At 35.1% G+C, this 23,260-nt stretch overlaps 1 protein-coding gene across 1 annotated transcript; it reads right to left on the reverse strand.

Moving 5' to 3' along the window:
* Nucleotides 1-951: 951 nt before the first annotated feature.
* Nucleotides 952-22,744, reverse strand: LOC114391410 (protein ENHANCED DISEASE RESISTANCE 2-like). The gene is made up of 22 exons (XM_028352414.1): nucleotides 22,438-22,744; nucleotides 21,654-21,728; nucleotides 21,436-21,489; nucleotides 20,332-20,397; nucleotides 19,990-20,048; nucleotides 19,503-19,579; nucleotides 17,936-18,052; nucleotides 17,251-17,285; nucleotides 15,769-15,869; nucleotides 15,593-15,688; nucleotides 12,447-12,511; nucleotides 12,051-12,122; nucleotides 11,612-11,782; nucleotides 11,263-11,462; nucleotides 11,057-11,123; nucleotides 9,090-9,262; nucleotides 4,698-4,799; nucleotides 3,803-3,850; nucleotides 2,570-2,713; nucleotides 2,390-2,485; nucleotides 1,915-2,016; nucleotides 952-1,214 (listed from the first exon to the last, which is right to left on the reverse strand). The coding sequence occupies exons 1-22, from the start codon at nucleotides 22,654-22,656 to the stop codon at nucleotides 1,122-1,124; spliced, it is 2,232 nt and encodes a 743-aa protein (XP_028208215.1). The 5' UTR covers nucleotides 22,657-22,744; the 3' UTR covers nucleotides 952-1,121.
* Nucleotides 22,745-23,260: the final 516 nt, after the last annotated feature.

Below are 23,260 nucleotides of genomic sequence, written 5' to 3' on the forward strand. Positions count from 1 at the left end.
GTACAATTAAACTAGGATTTATGTCTTAGAAGTGATTAACAAAAGATTACAAAGCTTAGGAAAATTATTATGAAGAAAAAAAGTCAATCAAGCATAGTTTTGGAAACAAAAATCTTAAATAATAAAAAAATATGCATTTCTATTTTTTCTCCTTTAATTTTTTATTATGATATTAGTAAATTATTTTCGTGATAAAATAGGTTGAAAACTCAAATCTAGTGTTGTAACTAGTTAATTACATCATCCTAATTAAACATTTTTCAATTCCTTTAATTTTTCTTTCAACTTGGTCGTTGCTATCCTGTCAATAAATAACAAAATTAACTCCTTCACTTTTCACTGATTTCGTGATAAGCATATAATTTTCACTACATTCTTTTTATCTTCTACCATTTTGTACCAATCGATAAATCTTTTTGTTTTCTAGCTTGGAAGGGAAATCAACCCAAGAGAAGCCCTCTTTATCTTTCTTTTTTTCTTTTTGGTCAACCATACACCTATCGTTTTTATCCTAAATTTTTTTAAAAAGGAAATTAACTTCTATTTTTGGTGTAAAAATCTTATTATAGGAAGTCCTGTTGATCTAGTTCAAAAAGGAAAATGTTTTGGATCAAGGAAAAAAGGCATCTCGGAAGTAGGGGAGGAAGTGCATTTTATCAATAAATAACATGCTCGTGTAGGGTTCCTTAGCCGTAATTAATAGGTTTTTACTCTCCAAAACAAATGTTAACTATGAGTTATTAAATGGAGAGAAAAGGTTAGTTTTAAACCATACAATTTCAAGCTTAACACAGACACATTTAGCGAGAGAAGGATTCCTAATTCTGATTGTAATAAATAAATATAGCGAAGGGAATAGGTTTTCAGATGCTTAGCAGCAAAAGTATTGCTTTTCGTTCCTTCTAGAAGAAATAATGGCCTACTCAACCTTATCACCTATTAAGAATCTGGTTAACTTATCAGAGGAATCAAACTTGGATGAGAGGCACGAGAAAAAGGAAAAGAAACAGAAACAGAAGTATCTCAGAAAATTTACTCATCATTTCTTATTTGAATCCCGTGTAAATTTAGTCATAATAATGGAATGAAACCAGGTGATTTAATATTTCTGGCAGAACACCTTAAACCTCCAATGGTACAGCAGATTCAAGTTTCAAACGGTTTAATCGAACAGTTCCAAGAATGTACTCCGGCAGCTCCACCTCTTCGTTTGCCTGCAAGTATAGCATCAGTTAATATCTGAACTACTTGAGAATTGAGATGCACAAGTTGATGCACTAGCAGTTGATGTAAAAGAATCCTAGAGTTTATTCCTTCACTATTCCTAATAAAAAGAAACCTGTAGAAATTGACGAACGATTTTCCTCAGTTGCTTATTTCATTTGAAAGGGATGTTAATATTATCAGATCACCACTTTTCCATAGTAGAAATATCCAGTTTTGCAAACCTCTTTCTCTCAGTTTTTCCTTATATGTGACTAATAGTGTATGAGTTTTTTAAAAGGGTTAAGCCATCTTTAGCACGAATCAAAAGTTGTATGCCTGTGTGTATGTGACAGTGACAAAAGAATAATATACTTTAGAAAGAGAGAAAATCCACTTGAGAGGATAAGAAGTCTAATCCCTTAGCACATTCTTAACAAAATTTTCCTTTAAACAAACATGAGTATGACACGAAATAGAACCATAAACCAAATCTTATCCCATAATAAAAGTAAGAAAGACACCCTTCAACTTAAGAGCATCCCTCCCCAACCAAATTCACCTGAGAATTGCATAAATAGCAGAGTACATAAAATCATAGCTTAATCATTATTCTTGCAAAAAATCAAGTCTACACCAAAAGGAACAAAGAAAGATGACACTATAAGAGGATAGTTTGTCCAGAAATTTTATGAACAGAAAGGCACAAACCTGTATCAAAATTGCAAGGTCAACAACTAAACTTGTAACATATCCCAGGACAAGGCCAATGACACTCCTTGCTACAGAAGATGATCCAATGTCCACGTCAATCTGTATAATACCGAAAATTACCATGAAAGTGTAATTAACCAGACAACATGAAAATGGCAGCAAATTACATGAATACTGAAGCTCAATTCTTCAACCAATTAGCATATTATTGCTGATAAAAAAAAAAATTAGCATATTATTGCATACGATTTCAAAATAATGAATTGGGAATCTTCACCAACCAACAAAATTAAAATTAAAATTTCAGAATAAGGCAGAGACTTCACTTCAAAAGTTTTTTCCATTACATTTGAGGATCAACAGAAACAAGGTTTACTTCTTAACTTGATGTTCCAATAATACAGAACTAAATCAATTATCATCATCTAACCCGAGTAGTCAAATGGGAAAAAACGCTAAGGAAGCACATTACCTCCAAAAAATTATCTTGTCTAAAGTATTTACAAGTCACAGCTTTTCCTAAGAGGCAAGCTTTGGTTCCTACAGCTCTCTTGACCATCCAATATCCCTGTATCAATTGAAAACTATCAACTGACAAATGCTATCAGTCATCAAATAGGGCATATATAACACTTCATTGAGGATCACACACCTCAACTATACTTGGAATAAGTTTGAATCTTGAGTCCCGAAATGCATCACTTCCATCAACAAACTTAGCTAACAGAGAATTTTTATTTATCGGTCTGTCAGCTGCATAATATAGAACCAGACTGTAGTTTGGTTTAGCAGGAACCTGAATTTGATGACAAACAAAAAAGAAGTCTATATTGAGAAACTTGTGGCATAAAAAATTCTCTGATGTAACACTTTTATCTATATACATATTACAGAGTATTCATGATTTTAATCAAATAACTTTTCAGCTTTGAGCAACACATTTATGCTTCGTAAGTTAAAAAAGAAAGCCAGTGAAGTTACTCAATTCTTCCTTGGACAAAGTTGGTAGCCTAGACACTGTACTAGTAGTAAAGTTACTAAATTCTTTATTCAATCTCAAAAGCAATAAGGCCGACTGTAGACTTTTCCAAACTAGGTATAACCAGAAAGAGGATGAGAGTTGAGACAAGCTGAAGAATCACTTGGTCAATAATGTTAAACGTAAGGCAAGGATCAAACATAAATTTGTCCTTCTTAATTGTTTTCAGAGGATTTCTTTTCTTTTTATACTTCTTTAATTTCTCTTTGTGAAATGTGAACTCTTATTAAAAAAAAGAAGCAAATTGCAACATGACCACTTAGATTAAAGCTCAGGGAGCTTGAAACTTGGTAAACAATTACTTCAGACTAAATACTTTGATAGAATTGTCATTATAAAATGGAGAGTAGCATCCAGGCGGCCAACTATGCTTCAATACCATTTCAAAGAATCATTTGATAATCAAGGACCTATGAATAGTTTTTAACCATTCACCCTTACAAATTTGGTTTGGACATAACTCAACCCCAAAAGCTAACCCATAAGGTGAGGGTTGTCCCATATTTACATAACACTATTTTTGTCATATCATTAGTTAATGTGAGATTTTCAACACACCCTTTCACGCCAAGGACTGAGCATCTCGAGTGTGAAATTTACAAGACTGGATGTTTGTTGGTTATTCAATAAAAGTTTTGGTATCATCTTACAATTTGGGTTTGAACCTAATTCTACTCCAAAAGTTAACTGGTGAGGTGAGGTTTACCTCCCATTTATATATACTATTTTGACTATAACACTATTCACTAGTCAATGTTGAATCTCTAACATTCACACATTTAATAACCTTAATTTTCCCTAATTTGTGTGTCAAAAACAAAAACAGTAACATCCTGACATCCATACCTGGAGATTAATGACAAGGATAAATGGAAGCGTTTTCCCAGCTTCTGACTGATGTACAAAAGGAAAATATTAGACAGTATAATGATATAAGAAATTGACAATCTCAATATCTCCACTTATGGCTTCCAGAATATCAAGATAAAATACATAAATAATTTCAAGCACGTAAGCTTTGGCATGTACTAAACAGCAACAACGTTATTTAGAAATTTGCAGAAAATATATGGCTTTCTGGAAAATAAAATGATCTAGAACCACCTCAAATAGCAGCAGGGAAAAATGAGAAGGTTTGATAAACAAAAGAGTAGCCAAGGATAAACAAAGAAGCACAACCATATAGGAGATATATGATATGTTTACTAAATGGCAAAAACTGCAAAACTATACCAAAATAATCTTAGAAACTCAGTGTCAACAAATTTTATACAAAACAATGACAAACTGAACGATGATGTATAAAGCTCCACTGGCATGATGATTCAATGAAGCTTTATATATATGTCGTTTATCTTGTATTTCATTTCCAACAAATCTAACATGTGCAGAAGTAATAACATGAGAACTTAAAAGCTTGAGTTAATTGACGATTTAGCAAAACCATTTTCTGTTCCAACAGTCCACATTATTTGTAGTGTAATCTTTTAATTATTGTAAGTGAGGACTGATATACAGTTTTGCCATTATTAAGAATACTTTTAGGAAAACAAATATGTAGACTTATATATATTGAAAAACCTTGTACATGTCAGAATAAAATAACATTCAGAAATTTTCAAACTTTTTAAGTTTTCTTAATTAACATGTCCAGAGCAAACTGAGCATCTTTCCCCCGACCCTAATTTACATTAATCAATACGAATATTAAAAAATATAAAACGTTGAAAATTGATATTACCTGAACCAAACATTTAGGGTGAAGGGCAATTCTATCCGCGGATTTATCAACTGTAAACCAATCAACTGCTACAAGCTTGAGAAGAGGATCTCCTCCAACTACCTGCATAACAAATTTCATGCCCATGACAATTTGAATTACCCATAAAATCTGATGCGAGGGATCAATCCCACCAAACGGGAAGTATATACTAGAAGGAAGAAGCTTCACACCGCCAGCGCGGCAGTTAGTTAAGTGATGACAATTCTGTTAGGACTGCTGGATTTTAGGGTAAAGAGGGGAGAGAGAGAGAAGGCTTGCGAATTGTGACTTCAGAGAGGGGGAGTAGGGTCTTTCTCTGGTAGGAGCAGAGGCTCTGGTGACATGCAATCAGTAGTGAACTGGATGTAATTTTCTTTCATTAATGAAAGAATTAATTCCTTTCTTTTTAGTTTCCTATCGCATTCAGCCAAAACAAAATAAAGTAACACATACTTCATAATTATGCAAAAGTAGATTGAGATCTTTGCTGAAAATAATGCAGTTCTACAATTGAGAAATATTGACTTCTGAATTTGCAAAAAAAAAGTGGCAGTTCAAAATTCAAATGATCAATATGCCTGTTGGAATTACACACATTGTATGAGTACTTGTTCCACACATTGCATGGGTATATGTTCCAATAAAGAATAGTTATTAATGTACCTAGTTAGTCACATATTCATGTATCTAGGAATTCAAATGCATGTACATAGGTACTAGAACTTCATTAATATTCTTGTAAATTTCACATTGTATTTACTCCCCAAGTCTATATAAATATAGATCAGCTGAGTGGGTTAAGCACTCAAATATTTCACAACCTCTAGTCTCTTCAATATGGTATCAGAGTCAGGTTGTTTGTTCTTTAAAGGTTTATGCATCTGATCAGTAGAACCTAAAGTCCCGTCTTTGTCCCTTTGTCCAACCTCAATATCTAACACTCCAAATAGGAGGAAATTCAGTTGACAGTATTGAAACTTCTGCCATGGTATCTAATTGAGGGGGACGAGGTGGTCGTGGAACCAAGGAGGACGAGCTGGAAGAGGAGGTCACCCGCAATGTTCTTACTGTAAGAGAGTGGGCCACACACAAGACACTTGTTATTCTATTCACGGATTACCCGAATAATCGGTGAATATTTCAAAGTCTGAAACATCTGAGATAAAGTTTTCGAAGGCTGACTATGAAGAGTATCTCCAGATAAAAGCTGCCAAGGAATCTCTAACATCATCTACTATAAGTGGTCATAACTCCACTGCCTACATTTCCCAATTTGGTAATAATCAAAGTCCATGGATAATTGATTCAGGTGCTTCTGATCACATTGCTGGTAATAGTTCTTTATTTTCATCCCTCTCTCCTCCTAAAATTCCTCATTTCATTACTTTAGCCAATGGTTCTAGAGTTGCAGCAACAGGAATCGGTCATGTATCACCCACTTCTTCTTTGTCTTTAAACTCTGTGTTGCTCATACCTGGTTGTCCTTTCAATATAATATCTCTTAGTCAGCTTCCTTATTCTCATAATTGTTCGGTAACATTTGATGTTAACTCCTTTGTCATATAGGAACGTGGTACGGGTCGGATGATTGGCGTAGGACATGAATCTCATGGTCTTTACTACCTCAAGCCTAATCTTTCTTGGGTTTACAGTGCTGCCACATCACCAAAGCTCCTTCATGAACGTTTGGGACACCCACATTTATCTAAATTAAAAATAATGGTTCCGAGTTTTGAAAAAATAAAGGACCTATTTTGTGAGTCATGTCAACTAGGAAAGCATGTCCGTTCTTCTTTTGGGCATGTTGAAAGTCGTGTTGATTCCCCTTTTTCGGTTATTTACTCTGACATATGGGGTCCTAGTCGTGTTTCGTCTATGGGTTATAGATATTTCATTACTTTCATTGATGAATTTTCTCGATGCACTTGGGTTTTCTTAATGAAAGAACAATCTGAAATTTTTTCCATTCTCACTTCTTTTGTTGATGAAATTAAAACTCAATTTGGTAAGACAATTAAGATCCTTAGGAGTGATAATGCGAAAGAATACTTTTTTTTTTGCTATTTCTTCTTTTTTGTCAGCGCAGGGCATTCTCCATCAGTCCTCTTGTCCTCATACTCCTCAACAGAATGGCATTGCCGAAAGGAAGAATAGGCATCTAGTTGAGATTGCTCGAACATTATTACTTCATGCCAATGTACATGTCAGGCATTGGGGTGATGCAGTTTTGGCAGCTTGTTTTTGGATAAATCAGATGCCTTCTTCCTCTATTAAAAATAAAATACCACATTCCATTTTGTTTCCTAAAGAACCGTTGTTTCATGTTAATCCACGTATTTTTGGATGCACCTGTTTTGTTCATAACTTGTCTCCAGGTCTTGATAAGCTTGCTGCTCGAGCCATCAAATGTGTTTTCCTTGGATATTCCAGGTTACAGAAAGGTTATCGATGTTACTCTCCTGTTCACAATCGTTATTATATCTCTGCAGAGGTAACTTTTTTTGAAGAAAAACCATACTTTGCTCCCTCCATGGTTGAGTCAAATACTCTTCAAGAAGTTTTTCCTATTCCCTATCTTGGTCCATCACCTTCGTTGCAGGAATCAGAGTCAACTGTAGATTCTACCATAGATATTCCTAACAATCTTCCACTTGAGCAGACTCAAAGATCACCCATCATATATTGACGTCGTCCTCGAATTCCTGACGTAGAACTTGAAGGTAATGAAAGACCAGCTGAATCATGTCCTACTCCAGCAGACAACCCGACCATGGACCTACCCGAAGAGAATCTTGACTTGCCCATTGCTCTTAGGAAAGGTACTCGGTCTACACGTAATCCTTATCCTATTTATAACTTCGTAAGTTATCATCGTCTTTCTTCTTCGTACCATTCTTTTGTTTCCTCTTTATCTTCTGTTTCTCTTCCTAAAAATCTTTGTGAAGCACTTGATCATCCGGGATGGCGACAAGCCATGATTGATGAAATGCAGGCTTTGGAGCATAATGGTACTCGAGAGCTGGTTCCTCTTCCCCCAGGCAAGAAACCTGCTGATTGTCGGTGGGTATATGCTATAAAAGTTGGGGCCAATGGACAGATTGATCGCCTCAAAGCTTGATTGGTAACCAAAGGTTATACCCAGATTTATGGCCTAGATTATGGAGATACTTTCTCCCTTGTGGCTAAAATTACTTCTGTTCGACTCTTTCTTGCCATAGCTGTCATCCGTCATTGGCCACTGTATCAGTTGGATATTAAAAATGCATTCCTACATGGAAAATTAGAAGAAGAAATTTATATGGAACAACCACCGGGATTTGTTGCTCAGGGGGAGTCTAGCTTGGTTTGCAAACTTCGGAGGTCTCTTTATGGACTCAAGCAATCCCCACGAGCTTGGTTTGAAAAATTCAGTTCAGTTGTTCAAGCTTTTGGGATGAAACGAAGTGAAGCAAACCATTCAGTTTTTTATTGTCATACCTCATCGAGTAGATGTGTTTACTTGGTGGTCTATGTAGATGATATAGTCATCACAGGAAATGACCAAGAAAAAATTGCTCAACTGAAGGAACATTTATTTAGTCATTTTCAGACTAAGGATTTGAGAAAACTTAAATATTTTCTTGGAATTGATGTTGCTCAGTCAAAAGATGGGATTACATCTCACAAAGGAAGTATGCGTTAGACATACTTAAAGAAACTGGTATGTCAGATTGTAGACCAATTGATAGTCCCATGGATTCAAATCAAAAATTGCTACCCAATCAGGGGGAGCCTTATTCTGATCCTGAAAGATATTGGAGATTGGTTGGGAAGTTATTACTGAATTCGTTAGTTCTAATGATCAACTAGCAGACATCTTTACAAAATCTCTAAGGGGACCAAGAATTCAAAATATTTGTTCCAAGCTTGAAGCATTTGACTTATATGCTCCAGCTTGAGGGGGAGTGTTGGAATTACACACATTGTATGGATACTTGATCCACAAATTGCATGGGTACTTGCTCCAATAAAGAATAGTTATTAATGTACCTAGTTAGTCATATATTCATGTATCTAGGAATTCACATGCATGTACATAGGTACTAGAACTTCATTAATATTCTTGCAAATTTCACATTGTATTTACTCCCTAAGTCTATATAAATATAGATCAGCTGAGTGGGTTAAGCACTCAAACATTTCACAACCTCTAGTCTCTTCAATAATGCCCAAAACCCCTAATATCCCCCCATTGCAGGGACTTGAATAAGGGGAAACTTGAAGGACATTGAAGCATATGCACACCACTGCAGCATTGCTCATTGTTCAAATTAAAGAAAAGATTTGTTGCCCTTTTACTCTAGAATCAAAGGACTTAAATAGTCAACTAACCTTAGAACTATCTTTAAGATAATTCTTTCCTCTAATCATAAATCCTTTTCCGCTAGGAGAAGCCCAACAGTTTGTGTCATTGTCATCATTTCCTTTGCGCAAAGAACCATGCAAGTCACTTGGAATTGTGATATGAGTTACATGAGGATCCAATTCTTCAGTTAGATCGGGAGCTGTGTTCAATAACCAAATAGATTAGATTATAATTCTGAATGAAATTAAGAAGTTATATGTAACTGAAACAAGTTACTTACAAGAGAAATAATGCTTTATTCATTTTTACCACTACCAGTTTTCTTTTACTCTTGTAGATTAGATACATAAATTGTACTGTGCAGGTATTATCATGAACTAACTCTCCAAAAGCTTAAGCTGTCTTTTTGCAGATTCTAATTCTTTTGGCTTAGGTATGTGCTTTAAGAGATTGCAATGGGAACTTTGTCAAGACAATGACCAACACTGTTAGTGGTACTCCTACTCCAAAATGAGGCAGAAGCTTGGGCTTTACACTTAGGCATTCTTTGGATAAAGAGACTAGATCTTTCAAATGTTGTTATAGAAACGGATTGAAAAGCATCTGTGGATAGTTTTCAAGCTGACACTAAGGGCTCAACTGATTTCCATGTTATCTTGAATAGTTGTAGAGATCTTCTTTCATCAATTCCAAACTCTAGAGTGAGTTTTGTAAAGAGGCAAGTTAATCATGTTGCTCACAACCTTGCAAGGGCATCAAGATTTTATGCTAACTCTCGTATCTTTGATTATATTCCCTCATGTATTGTTTCACAAATTGTTAACGAAATAATATAACTTTCCTGTAAAAAAAAAAAAGCTTAAGCTGTAAAGTGAAAGCACATGAATAATTTTATATCTAAAATATCCTCTCACACACACTCTTTAAAAGCCTAACCCACCTTTTGCTAAAATTTACTAAAAAAATATAGAAGGTTGGGGGAAACAAGGATTGAACTCTAGACTACTTGCATGGATATAAAGGCTTTGATATCAAGTCATAAATCAACTCCTTCAAAAGCTAAAGCTGTTGATAAAGTAAGTGAATGGGTATATATCTAAGTAGTAGGCTTAATTACACTTTTAGTCCCTATGTATAGTACTTGGGTGATTTTAGTTCCCTACAACATGATTGTGGTGGCATGGAGTTGAAGTGATGACAAGAGGCATTGACAGAGGTCCTACTTTTGATTGCTCAATTTTGGTCCTCATATTTATCAAATTTGTGATATAGGCCCCTACATTAACTTGACACTGAACATTTAGGAAATGCAAAAAATGTTAATTCCTAGACTTGAACCCATAACCACAAGAGTGTGGACAGGCAATAAAATCAATACACCACCTAGTACATTTGAAACAAGTATAGTATAACTGTTATATATAGAGTTCTTGAGGGAAATTTAGAGTGCAAACACCAGCAAGCCTTGTGTTGTTTTTGCAGAATATTTTTTTCAATTAATAACAAGTTATTTTAATTCTAACAAATATTATTTTATGGAGTTCTAACAAATATTTTTATACTTCATATTATTAGCAAAATTTTAAAGTATTGTTCAAAGTTCTTGTGGGCTGATCAATTTTTCTTGACCTGTTAAAGGAAAAAAATTTCAGCCCTCTGAGCCGACGAACTCCTGCCATGAAAATCATGAAGTGTGGCATGTATTTTTCTTTTCTATTTTAATTTTTTGAGATAAAAATAAGAGAAAACTGTTTAACTAAGAATAATAATTGTCAAAGGAGTAAGTACTGCAGGAGTACATAAAATTTACTCTTCTAAAGGTGTTTTTGAGTCCTTTCTTAGTGTTTGAGGAGTGATCAAAGTTCATGCTGAATAAGCAAATGTTTATTGGAATTATCGGATAGCCCAAATAAGTAGAACATCAAAGAGAAAGTTATTGTCGCTTCACCTCATTTCCCCCCACCAAATAACAAGAAGCAAAGAAAAAGCTGACCTGCAGTTCGCATCAAAGCCAAGGTTGTGATTGCCCATGAAATATTCTTTAGTTTGACTCTTGCCTCCTGATAAATTGGATAAGGTGATTAAACTATGGAACTTAACAAAATGAAAATCTTTTCATCATTTCAACTCAGTCACACGAATGCACACTCATTTCTATTGTACACTATTTTTATAACAGATAGGTAGAATCAGGAAAACCTGCAGAACAAGCTTCTGATCATCATCACTTTCTTCATCTGATGTTGACGAATCAGCAGTAATTGCATCATAAAACTCATCCTGCATTTCATCCTCATATTCAGCACTAGAAATAGAAGCATCAGACAATTTGGAATGAACAATTGTGGTGGCATTTTCATGGTGGAGTGCAGGATTGGCTGCAATGTATTCCTTCAGACCTGAAACATTATTTAGCAAAATATATTAAATGCCTCTGGAATGGTATTCACTCCAAATAAGAACATAATTCGAGCAAGACTTGAGAACTTCACCAAAAAGTGGTCAATTTAAACTACCTAGATGTAGTACAATACTAAAAATACTTAACCTGACACTTGGCACAATAGTGCATATGGAATGCTCCTCTCAAATTTTGAGCTCTTGTTCTTCTTCCATCGACACCAGGACGTAGAGTGTATCTCTAAAGTGTGGGTCACTAAACATCTTGGGCTATTTGATGCCATAGATGTGTTCAAATTTCTAATCTCCCATGAAGATGCTAAAGCCAAAATACAACACATACAGAGATAAAATTAGTCAATGGATAAAAATACAAAAATCAGTGGTCATATTTTCTTTCTTCTAATCAGTTGCCAGAGTTCTGAAATTAAAAGAAGAGTTATAGTTCCCATCAAAGAGAAATCAACACACTCTTCTCAATACACTCTCCACCATTGGGTGAAATTAATGTGGATACCACAAAATAGTAAATACCACCAAGCATCACTAGTCAATTCCTAGGATTTAACACAAAATTGCTATCTTACGATTAACTTTTGCACGTCGATATCCAGATCTTTGAGGCTTTTTCTTATGTATAGCTGGAAATTGCAAGATAGCTGCATGAATTAAACACATAGAATATTTCAGCATATATTGTCTGAGTAAGTTGAAATACAACATGATGCTTATATAAATCAAGGTTACAACTACCATAACAATAACAAACTTCTGTATTAAAAAAATACAATATGTTTGCATAATTAAAAAATATGGATAAGTATTATTTAATCTGAAGCATTATTTTTGTTTGATAAGTATTATGTAAAAATTTCAGTCTTCAACAAGTAAATGAAGTACACAATACTAGCAATGTAAGTAAATGAACTAATTCTTGACCATGACAAAAAGTTCCAAGCAGATCATAATAACCACAATCTTACTATATGTTCCATCTTGTCCCCGAAACCATTGCCTAGAGAAGACAAAATCCTGCTTTGAGTGCCACCTGGGTTAAAAGGCAATTCAATGAACATTATAAAAGGTAAAACATGATTAAGTAACAATAATTTGAGTAAAACTTGCTTTATGCTCATTGATGAAACCAATAATTAATAAGGCCATGGGATAGAAGACAGAGATGTCATGAAACTGTAGTTATTGGGCAACTAAAATTTCATCACTAATAACTATAGAATCCACACTATCATCTATCCCAATTTATTTTCTTTCTTTTTTCAGGTTGCCTAGCAAAGTAGCAGAAAAACTAATCACAATTCAGCGCAGGTTTTTATGGGGTGGAGGTTTGGATCAAAGGAAGATTGCATGGGTGAAATGGGATTCAGTTTGCCTCCCAAAAGAAAAAGGGGGCTTGGGGATAAAAGATGTCCGTAACTTCAACAAAGCATTACTCGGAAAGTGGAAGTGGGATATGATTCACCAAGAAAGAGAGTTGTGGGTAAGAATATTGGAGTCTAAGTATGGCGGGTGGAGAGCATTGGCTGAAGGTAAAAGAGGCACTAATGAGTCATTGTGGTGGCAGGATCTAATGGTGGTCACACAGGAACAGCAGTTGAATAATGTGATGCAATCTGGATTATCATGGAATGTGGGGTCGGGTGATAAAATCAAATTTTGGGAAGATTGCTGGAATGGTGAAGGAGTTGCATTAATGCAGAAATTTCCAAGGCTGTATCAGATATCTAGACAGCAACACAACCTCATCCAGCAAGTGGGAAGTTTTTCTGATACATCCTGGGAATGGAATCTGACCTGGAGAAGGCAATTATTTGATAATGAAGCTGACTCTGCATACGAATTCATGAGGGAGCTCTCACAGCTGGTAATTCAACAACAAGTACCTGATAGCTGGGTATGGAAACATGAGCCTAATGGACTTTATTCGACAAGGAGTGTATATAAATTGCTGCAAGGTCATTTAGAGGGTGAAGATCAGCATGGAGCATTTCAAGATTTATGGAAACTAAAGATTCCTGCAAAGGCATCAATCTTTGCTTGGAGGCTAATTAGAGATCGACTACCGACTAAGTCGAACCTGCATAGAAGACAAGTGGTGCTGGAAGATACCCTCTGTCCATTCTGCAGAATTAGGGAGGAGGATGCATCCCACATATTTTTTGAATGCAATAAAATACTACCTCTATGGTGGGAATCTCAAACTTGGGTGAGATCCTTGGGGGTGTCTCCAATGAACACAAGACAACACTTTTTGCAACATGTACATGGGAAGCCAGGATTGCAGAGGTATAACAGATGGAAGACTTGGTGGATAGCCTTAACTTGGTCTATATGGAAGCATAGGAATGGGGTCATTTTTCAGAATGCACACTTCAATGGAATCAAGCTGCTGGAGGATGCTATGTTTTTGCACTGGACGTGGCTCAGAGCTATGGAGAAAGATTTTTCTACGCACTATAATCAGTGGTCTAGCAACCTAATAGATGGTTTTTGTAATTAGGAAACAAAAACCTATGGGGCAAGGTGTTGTATTGGATGTTGAGAATTCTGGACTGATCAGACTGATATATAGCCTGATTTTTTATAGCTATTAGTCTATCTAAAACTATAACTATCTTGTATCTTTAGTACCTCTGGTACTTTTATCTATAAAATATACTTTTGCTGTCCAAAAAAAAAAAACTATAGAATGGACTAACAAACTCTACCATCTCTGATTGTTGACTTTTCGGCGACTCTCACACTACGACATTTCATACGGTGACATTTTACTCAACTCCTTGTTATTCAAAACTCTCCATAGATAGTCCTTTCTGAGACTTCAACAATCAGTTCTGCCTTAACTGTAGAGTTCTTAAGTGATAGGTTACCAAAAAGTAGATACATCTTTTTGAAATAAGTAGTATCAATTAATTCTTTTAAGTTTTTCTCAACTGTACAGTCTCATACTTGCACAGTCTCTAAATCCCTCTCTTTCCAGTGTGATTCATTGGGGTATTACATTTATAACATCCCTTATTGTCGACTTCTTGGCGGCTCTCACATTACGACACTTCACTCAACTTCTTGTTGGTCAGAACCCTCCGTAAATAGCTTTTTCCAAGGCCTCGACAATTTGTTTCGGTTGATTTTAGGATCAATGACAGTCCCCACAAACCAACACGAGATTTTTCAGCATGCTTTGTCCTCAGTCACAAGTTTTATGGGAAACTACCTAGAAGGTCACTCATCCCACAACTTCTGCAAGTCAAGCACGTTTAACTGTGAAGTTCTTAAGTGATAGACTACCGAAAAGTAAATGTATCTTGTTGGTATAAGTAGTACCAATTAATTTCTTTAAGTCATCCTCAATTATACAGTCTCATACCTGCATAGTCTTTGGATTCCTTTATTTCCGGTGTGATTCATTGGGGTGTTACATTTGTAACCCCCCTTATCGTCAACTTCTGGGTGGCTCTCGTACTATGACACTTCAAATGGTGACACTTCGTTCAACTCCTTGTTGGTCAGAACCCTCCATAGGCAGTCTTTTTTGAGACCTCGATACACTACTTTGATCGCTTTCAGGACCAATAACTATCCCCAAAAACCAATACGAGACTTTTTAGCATACTTTGTTCTCATTCACACGCTTTCTGAGAAATTTCCCAGAGGATCATCCAACCCACAACTACTCCAAGCCAAGCATCAAGGACGTTTAATTGTGGAGTTCTTAAGTGATAGGCTACCGAAAAGTAGATATATTTTGTTGGTATAAGTAGTACCAATTAAATCATACTCAACTGTACAGTTTCATCCCTACACAACCTCTAAATGTCTCTCTTTCTAGTGTGATTCATCCGGGATGTTACACTAACACACATACACACCCCAAATTTGTTAGCACGTGTGTAATATGAAGAATTTAGAATAATGAAAGCCAAAGTCAATAGGAAAATCAAATTAGCCAGACATGCAATTTTTTATGACTGAAAAAGTCCACACAAATGAGAAATCTCTATCATTGAAAAAATCCACACAATAATGAATTTTCCTAAACAGAGCATATCATTACACCAATCCAGTTGTTACAATGTTATAGTTTTTGAAAAGGTTAACATCAATAGATTACCGAGATAGATACTTAGAATCATATGTCCCATAAACAACATCGTAGTGTCCATCATATGAATCTATCAGCTCCAAGTCACACATCAATGTATCCCACCTACAAAAAATAAACATAAAAGAGACTAATTTCCCCAATTTGTTATCAAGACACTCAAGCACCTTTCATAGGAAACTTACTCATATCTTTTCTGTTGTTCAGTGCTCAAAATCACTTCAAAAACCGTATCTGCAGTTGCATCAATAACACCAACAGACTTTGCAAGAACAGCCTTACCATTCTACAAAGCACAAAAAAAGTCAAAGCAGAAATCATACTTATTTATCTGTCCTATCATAATGAACTAAAGCACCCATCTAAATTGTTGTAAATGTAACATAAAATAGGAGAGAAGCTATACAGCAAGCATATACAAACATTTTAGATATTAACAAAACAAATGAATCAATAACAAGATGATTTATTATGAAAATAAAAGGTTTTGGGTTACAAAGATAAACATAAGTTTTTTATTGACAGGACTTTCTTATTAACATAATGGCAAAATGATAGCCATTTCATTTACCATATAAAGAGCAACAATACACGTAAAAGTGTCTGGTCAGATTTTACAACAAAAACAAGAAGAAGAAAGTTTTATGCCACTAGGTGAGATTGACTACATGGACCATAGGAGATGCCATTCAGCATAGTTAAAAATCAAAGTTTCAGAAATATCATTTTTTAACACGAGATCTCTCTTGATGATTTCTTCCAACATTCTTTTTGAGGGAGACGTGAAAATATTATGGCATTACTAGTACAGGTATGAGCAGATACCAATATACCATTACTTGAAAAACTCTCAATGTCAGCCACAAATTCATAATAGGAAGAAAAGAAAACATGTTAACCATTCTAGAAGCAAAAAAATTGGACTCTCATAATGGCAAAAACACCTTTATAATTAAATCAGTGACAACTTCAATAGTGATAAGGAATACTGGAATTTCGACAGACCAACCAAGCACTTGAATCTCAAAGCAGAAATGAATATGTGAGGGAGAACAGCTGCACATATGGACTAACTCCTGAAATAGATTACCATCCCTTTAAATTCCTTAGACACTATCAAAATATTCCTATGTTTTTGGTGATGAGGTCTGTTTGATTTACTAAAATAAGTTAAAAATATTGTTCCTGATAACTAGCAACCAGTGTTACAACTATAACTATAAGTAACAGATGGAGGTACAGACACCCATGCACCAGAAGAAATTTGTGTGAAGCAAGGATAGGGATAAAGTTGCTATTACGGTTCAATTTATTCCAAGTCTTTTTTGTTGTGCTGTTAGTATTTTCAGTTAGCAGTTAGTATGACATGTCCTAATTATATGTGTGTGTATGTGTATCAGAACCTTGTGATGTCATTTGCTTTCTCTTCTCTCTCAGCAGAACTCTATCAAGCAACTCACTTTACAATCACATATCAACACAGAGAAACAAGTGCCGGGTAATAAATGAATCAGCAATGAGACAATTATTATACTCTTACAACTCATGTTAGAATAACCGACATGAATGAAAAGCTAACTAGTTTTCAAGAAATAAGTTAATAATCAGTATTGCCCAGCTCCTCCCATGCCCAAAGAAGTGAATTGTATAAGGATAGAATCAGAAACCTTGTGATCAGAAACATCTTCAAAAATTCTAATACCTGAAACCACAAACAAAAAACATCTAGATGTATAAGGATAGATTCAACTATAATTTTCTCTATGGAGACAAATATAAATAAGAATTACAAGCAGGAAAAACCATAGGTAAAAGCATAATTGTTTGTATTAAAACAGTCTGACATTCAAATCATGCAAAGAAAGGGCAAAGCTTACAACACTACTCAAGTTGCTTTACTCCAAATAAATCAATGATTCTCTTCCTTTGTAGAGTTTCTTTTACCGCTCTTTTACTTTTTCCTGATAAATATAATATTTCTAATTCTGTACAGTAACAGACTACAAGGCCTGGGGATTATACCCTTCAAAATTTTCTCCCGACACCATTATTTGATTACCATACAGTCCTATTATTAGTCCAGAGGACTCTGGCAATCTGGCCTCCACATCATCATCCTCTATTCAAACCCAGAAGTAGATGTTACCATTAGAGGGCCTTTAGTTACATCCTCAATAACCTAGAGTTACTAAAAAAGGGGGTCTTTATTACTGTTTTGAATCCTTTGGATTAATTTTTTTTATCAAGATTAACATAAGAAATCACATAAAAGGAAAGGGTATTAGGCTATCAGAGCATAAAAACACTGCCTTGTAATAGGCTGCAAAATAGTGCATGACAGAAGAAAAATACCAGCCACAGTAAGAACGCATTTCCATTGATGTGCTTCAACTGCATCTCCACTGTCCCCTTCAAACCCATCAGGCCTAATAGCCAACTTTGATGATTGTCGTAACAGTTTCTCTGGGCCTTTCAGAAAGAAAAGGAAAGAGTAAGTTAACTAGTAATAAAAAGAGAGAAGCATATAAGATAATAAAAAAATGCTAATGCAGCAACCCCACCATAATTATAGAAATTAGAAACACGTGATTCCTTGCAAAAACACTACCAGCATTGATTTATAATCATCAACTATCACTCCACAAATCTCATGCATATCAATACTGTAAAATTTGACTCCTTTTGAAATAGGAAATAAAATGGTGTTTTAAGGCCTTACATGGGTACAACAATGCTGAAAAATTGGACAAGGTATGAAGCCACTAGAAATGAGATAATGAGGCACAATACAAAGCTTTCAAGGAGTTTTATCTATCTTGAGACAGAACGGAAAACATAAGATATCTAAGCTTGCATAAAATAGGGAAAGGAAATCAAGAGATTTAAGCTTGCACAAGATGTATTAAGGATGAAGAAGGACAGAGTATCATTTGACTAAGTTATTTAATGTGATTTTCAGATGTAAGAAAATGTCAAATGAGTGGAGGAGGAACATTTTGGTTCCTATATACAAGAACAAGGAAGATGTTCAGAATTGAATAAACTACATAGGGATTAAACTTATGAAGGAATTTTAAAAGGAAGACTTGGATTGGAGGAAGGAAGGAAGAAACTATTTCAAAAAAAATCTGTTAGTCTAGGAGGGGTTCTATCAAGGACAAATATCTTCCTGCTTCACTATAGGTAGCAAGAAAAAGTCTTTCGTGTCTAGGCCCTTGATCCTACACGAAGGTTCATAATACAATATTATAAAATGATGGAAAAACTAATGAATATGTCACAAATGGGATACAAGTTGGGTGGTTAAAATAAAGAAAGGCATCAGGGGTTATTTGTGACCACAAAATACCTACCAAACTCAAAGGGACATTTTATCATAATGTTATATGACCATCTATACTTTGGTAGTGAATGTTAAAGGGCTAGCAAGAGAAAAAAGTTTAGAGTAGGAAAAATGAGTATGTTAAAACGAATGTGTAGCCACACAAAAAAGGAAAGATACAAAATGATTGTATACAAGGAGTTATTGGTACGACACATATCGAATCAGTTACGGTGGTTTGGACATGTGCAAAGGTTACTGGAGGCACCAATGGAATAAATAAAGGGATACAAGGAGACAAAGAAGGATATTAGAAAAAATTATTAAAATGGATCTCATGATGAAAAATATCCTTAAAAATTTGGCCTTAACATAGTCAAATGACATTGTGTAATCCATGTAGCCAGCCTCCCTAACGAGATAAGGCCATTGTTGTTGTGGTTTTGAAATAGGAAAGAAAATAGATGCTCCATTGTACTCTCCTAAGATGCATAACATGTAGATATGTAGAATATGTAGCCCAATAAAATCAATTAAGCATGTTAACGCCTCAAAAGCACTCCATGATGAATATTATTGAACATACTTGTTTTGTACCTTGGCCAATTCTTATGAGCTTCCTCAACCCATGGGCATATCGCCTCACTCTAGGTCGATGTCCTTCAAGATTGATCCTTCCATAACATAAAGAGCAATGATATATTAATTTGTGTCAAATCATCTAATACAAGGACAACCTCTAAGACAGAACAGAACACCTAATGGTGATTCCAACAACCACTATGCAGGTCTTTCATTAAACAAACTCACATATCTATAACATAAACAGTAATATCTAACTATAAGCAGTATGTCTTGAAAGTATTTAAAAGTAAAACTATTATTCTTCTAAGATTTTATAAGAAAAAAATAATGGGAAAAAAGAAGAAAAAGACAGATGATTTCAAGGACCAAAAGCATTGGAATCACCTGCTAATACGTATAATACAACACTACTAATCAGTATGGCCAACAAGACTATTCAAATAATGTTATTCAATCAGACTTGAATGTACAAGTGCATTTCAAAAGGGGGGAAGCATACTCGGCTTCCATGTTTAGTTTTTCTCTGGCACTAACTCCTCTTGACAGCTCATACTCAGCCTACAAAGAGCATTTCCAGTAAATTAAAATCATTCACAAATTATGTCAAATACGCTTTATGACATCCCAATTCTTTCAGACAGCAAACATCTACTCCTGTATTCTTCACATAAAAGGGAAAGCTATGATTGAAATTTCATAGTAAGAACTCCAATCCAAACTCCCTGCCCAGAAATAAACTTTTAATCTCAATCAGGCTTGGGTTGTAACAGTAAATAACTAAAACCAATAATAAACACAATGCTCACATTATAAACATAACCTTGACATTGTTTTTTCATACCTGTTGCTTGGCCTGATCAAATGCTTCCATCCATCCCCTGGCATCCCCAGCTGTAGCGCAAGCAATCTTGAAGAAAATGCACATGAAAAAGAAACTCATTTCTGTTATACTTGAAAAGAAAGAAAAAAAATTATAATAGCCGTGCCATGTAGGGGTTCATTAAATTCTAAATTAATAAGCTCCGAAATACAGACACAGATGCAGATAAATTTGCATGCCAGTGCAATTGTTGAATCAAGAAACTACATTGAACCTTTCAAGCCAAAAATTCAAGGGACAGTTTATGTTATAAAGTTTAATTCTGGGAACTTGGTTAAGCATTTTGATGACACTCCCCACAACAAGTGTGGTAACAAATGCTTACAATGAAATGAAGGGGGAGTTCCAAATAAGGAACTCCAGTTGAAAATATTTATTATGAAGGAAAAATAATAACTTGAAGAACTACTTTTATCAAGAGTTCCTGCTTTGGATTCCCCCATACATTCAATTGTATGCTGGGGGATTTGGCACTTTTTTGGTAAGATCACAAGGTGTGCGATCAATCCTCTCCCACTCAGGCATCGGCTTGGCCTAGGCCACGAGGTGTTTCAAATAGGTTCTGAACCCCTGCGCAGGCCACTCTTCATGGTTTTGGGATCTTGCAATTTGTGTGTGTACAATGACGGCAGTGAGAATTGGACCTAGAATGGCATGCAAACTACCCAACCTCCCTACCACTAGGCTGACCCTAGTGGATTTCTTGCAATTGTTGCTTGTTGGGAAATTAATGAATTACTACACTAACATTAAACCTGAAAAACGCAATGGGAGAAAAGTAATTTACATCAATATTAGTTAGAAAAAGAAAAAACTATGTGTTAGGAAGTCCCACATCGCCTGTCTTAGTTCTCGGAGTGCAGCATATATATCTGTTGGACAACTTCACTAAATGTTAATTGGTATTAAGTTGAAATCTAATATAGTATCAGAGTCTATCACGTACCAGTTTTGCAGTATATATATCTGTTGGTGAACTTCACTAAATGTTTTTTTGTTATTATTTTCAATAAACTACCAAGTATCAACAATTATTGGAATAAACAATACAAAAACATAACTTACCTCTCCCTTTTTGGTCTCATCTAATCGATTGAAAAACCGTAAAACATAAAGATCCTGGGAAAGAAAACAGAAAAAAGTTAGCTTTCTTCAAATTTAGAACGTAACAAAACATGCAAGTACACTCAAACCATAAGATATTATGTGTCAAACCTCAGAGAATATTCCATTAAAACAACTGCACAATCAGTTTAATTTCATAAACACAAATAGTATTTTACCCCATTGTTGACCTTTCGACGACCTAGCTCCTCCACCATTAGCGTGGGTCCTACAACTCCCTGCCTAATAGGTTTCTGCACGGAGAAAACTTTTATCATTAACTATATTTTATCGTTGAAAAAACAGAGATAAAAGTTCCTTGTAAAAAAAAAAAAAACGAGATAAAATCATAAAAGAACAAAGGCCAAGGAGAAACGCAGAATTAGTAAGTGAAATGCCACTATTACCCACATTTAAAAAAATAAGCAATAAAATCATTTAAAAATTATTGAAACTAACAAGTATGTATGCTCAATTAAATATAACTCATTCATGATCTATAATAATAAATATTTTCTTTTAAAGACAAAAATGTAAGGAACGCCAATGAGCCATGGCCCTTATGCTCAACTGTTTAATATTTTAACCTTGCCAGTTGAGTCTTTCTTGAAAAGGTTATCTATCTGCTCTACGTGGGTAAAATTGAACAAGATTAGTTCTGATCACGATTCGGTTTTGGGACCACAAATCTTAAGATTGTTTCTGCAGTACCTTCAGCACAAACGAAACTAAAATGTATTCGACGAAAATTGCGCAAAATCGACTTGAATCGTAAATCCCTTCCGATGATAATTAGCTAAATACTTTATCGATTAGCCTTCGATCCTGCTAGTGCAATCTTTATTTCCAATTGCTTCATTAAAGTTTGAGCAAACCGGACGCAGCGCAAACCTCAATCACATTTTATAATCAACATTCGTATGTAATATCTCAATCAAGTGAAAAAGGTAAAAGGAAGCATACGAGGCCAGGGTTATCGTGAGGATCACGCTTGTACATGGAGACATACTTTCCCCTAATGAAGAGGAATCGGAGATGACAGTACTCATGGCCAATGGAATTCACTCCCAAGTGATAAACCCAGCCAGAGTACTCAAATATCCCTCCTCCGCTGTCCTCACTTCGCTCCGAACCTCCGCTTCCGGACTTGTTCAGCTCCGAACCTGTTGCTGCGGCGTCCATCTCACGCTGACGGAGCTGCCACACTACACACCACACACTCAATTATCCCTTCCTTCCCTTGTTTCGCTGTCATTATTGTGCGCCTTAATGTCTCTGCTTAAGTTATTTAATCACATAGTTTAGTTGGGTAAGCTGAGTGGGTCCCACTTTACGTTGGGGATAGTGAGGTACGAGCTTGTATAGGTTGAGCTGGCCGTCAAAGTTTTGTCACAACGTGCCTTCGCCAGTTGGATGCTGCCACGTTACCACCTATAAGCTTTTCCTTTTTTTAGTTTGTTTTTTGTCTGCTAGTAGTACTTTGTTAGTCAGCGTCTGAGTAAATTGCCAAGTTGAAATTTTCTTGTGAATCCAATCAATATTTTATTAAAGGAAACTAAAAGCAACCAAATTGCTACATTGAAATAAGCAAATAAATAAATAAAGTATATACTTCTTCCTTAAGGTATACTTAAATTCTACTCTCATTATTTCTTTAAGACTCCATTATTTAATTTATTAAGATTTAAAAAAATAGTTAATTTTATTAATTATAATAAATTTATTTTAAATTTATAATTTTTTAAAAATAATTATTATCATTAATATTTATTTTTTTAAATTATTT

This window comes from Glycine soja, chromosome 17 (assembly GCF_004193775.1).
Source record: "Glycine soja cultivar W05 chromosome 17, ASM419377v2, whole genome shotgun sequence".
Lineage (NCBI taxonomy): Eukaryota > Viridiplantae > Streptophyta > Magnoliopsida > Fabales > Fabaceae > Glycine > Glycine soja.

What these genes read in the sequence shown, in the direction of transcription:
- LOC114391410 (XM_028352414.1), bottom strand. Translation starts at nt 22,656, where the DNA reads ATGGACGCCGCAGCAACAGGTTCGGAGCTGAACAAGTCCGGAAGCGGA. An exon ending in TTGATCAGGCCAAGCAACAG is followed by an intron (nt 20,049 to 20,331) that starts GTATGAAAAAAC and finishes TGCTCTTTGTAG; the next exon opens with GCTGAGTATGAGCTGTCAAG. An exon ending in ATCAGAAGCTTGTTCTGCAG is followed by an intron (nt 11,124 to 11,262) that starts GTTTTCCTGATT and finishes CCAATTTATCAG; the next exon opens with GAGGCAAGAGTCAAACTAAA.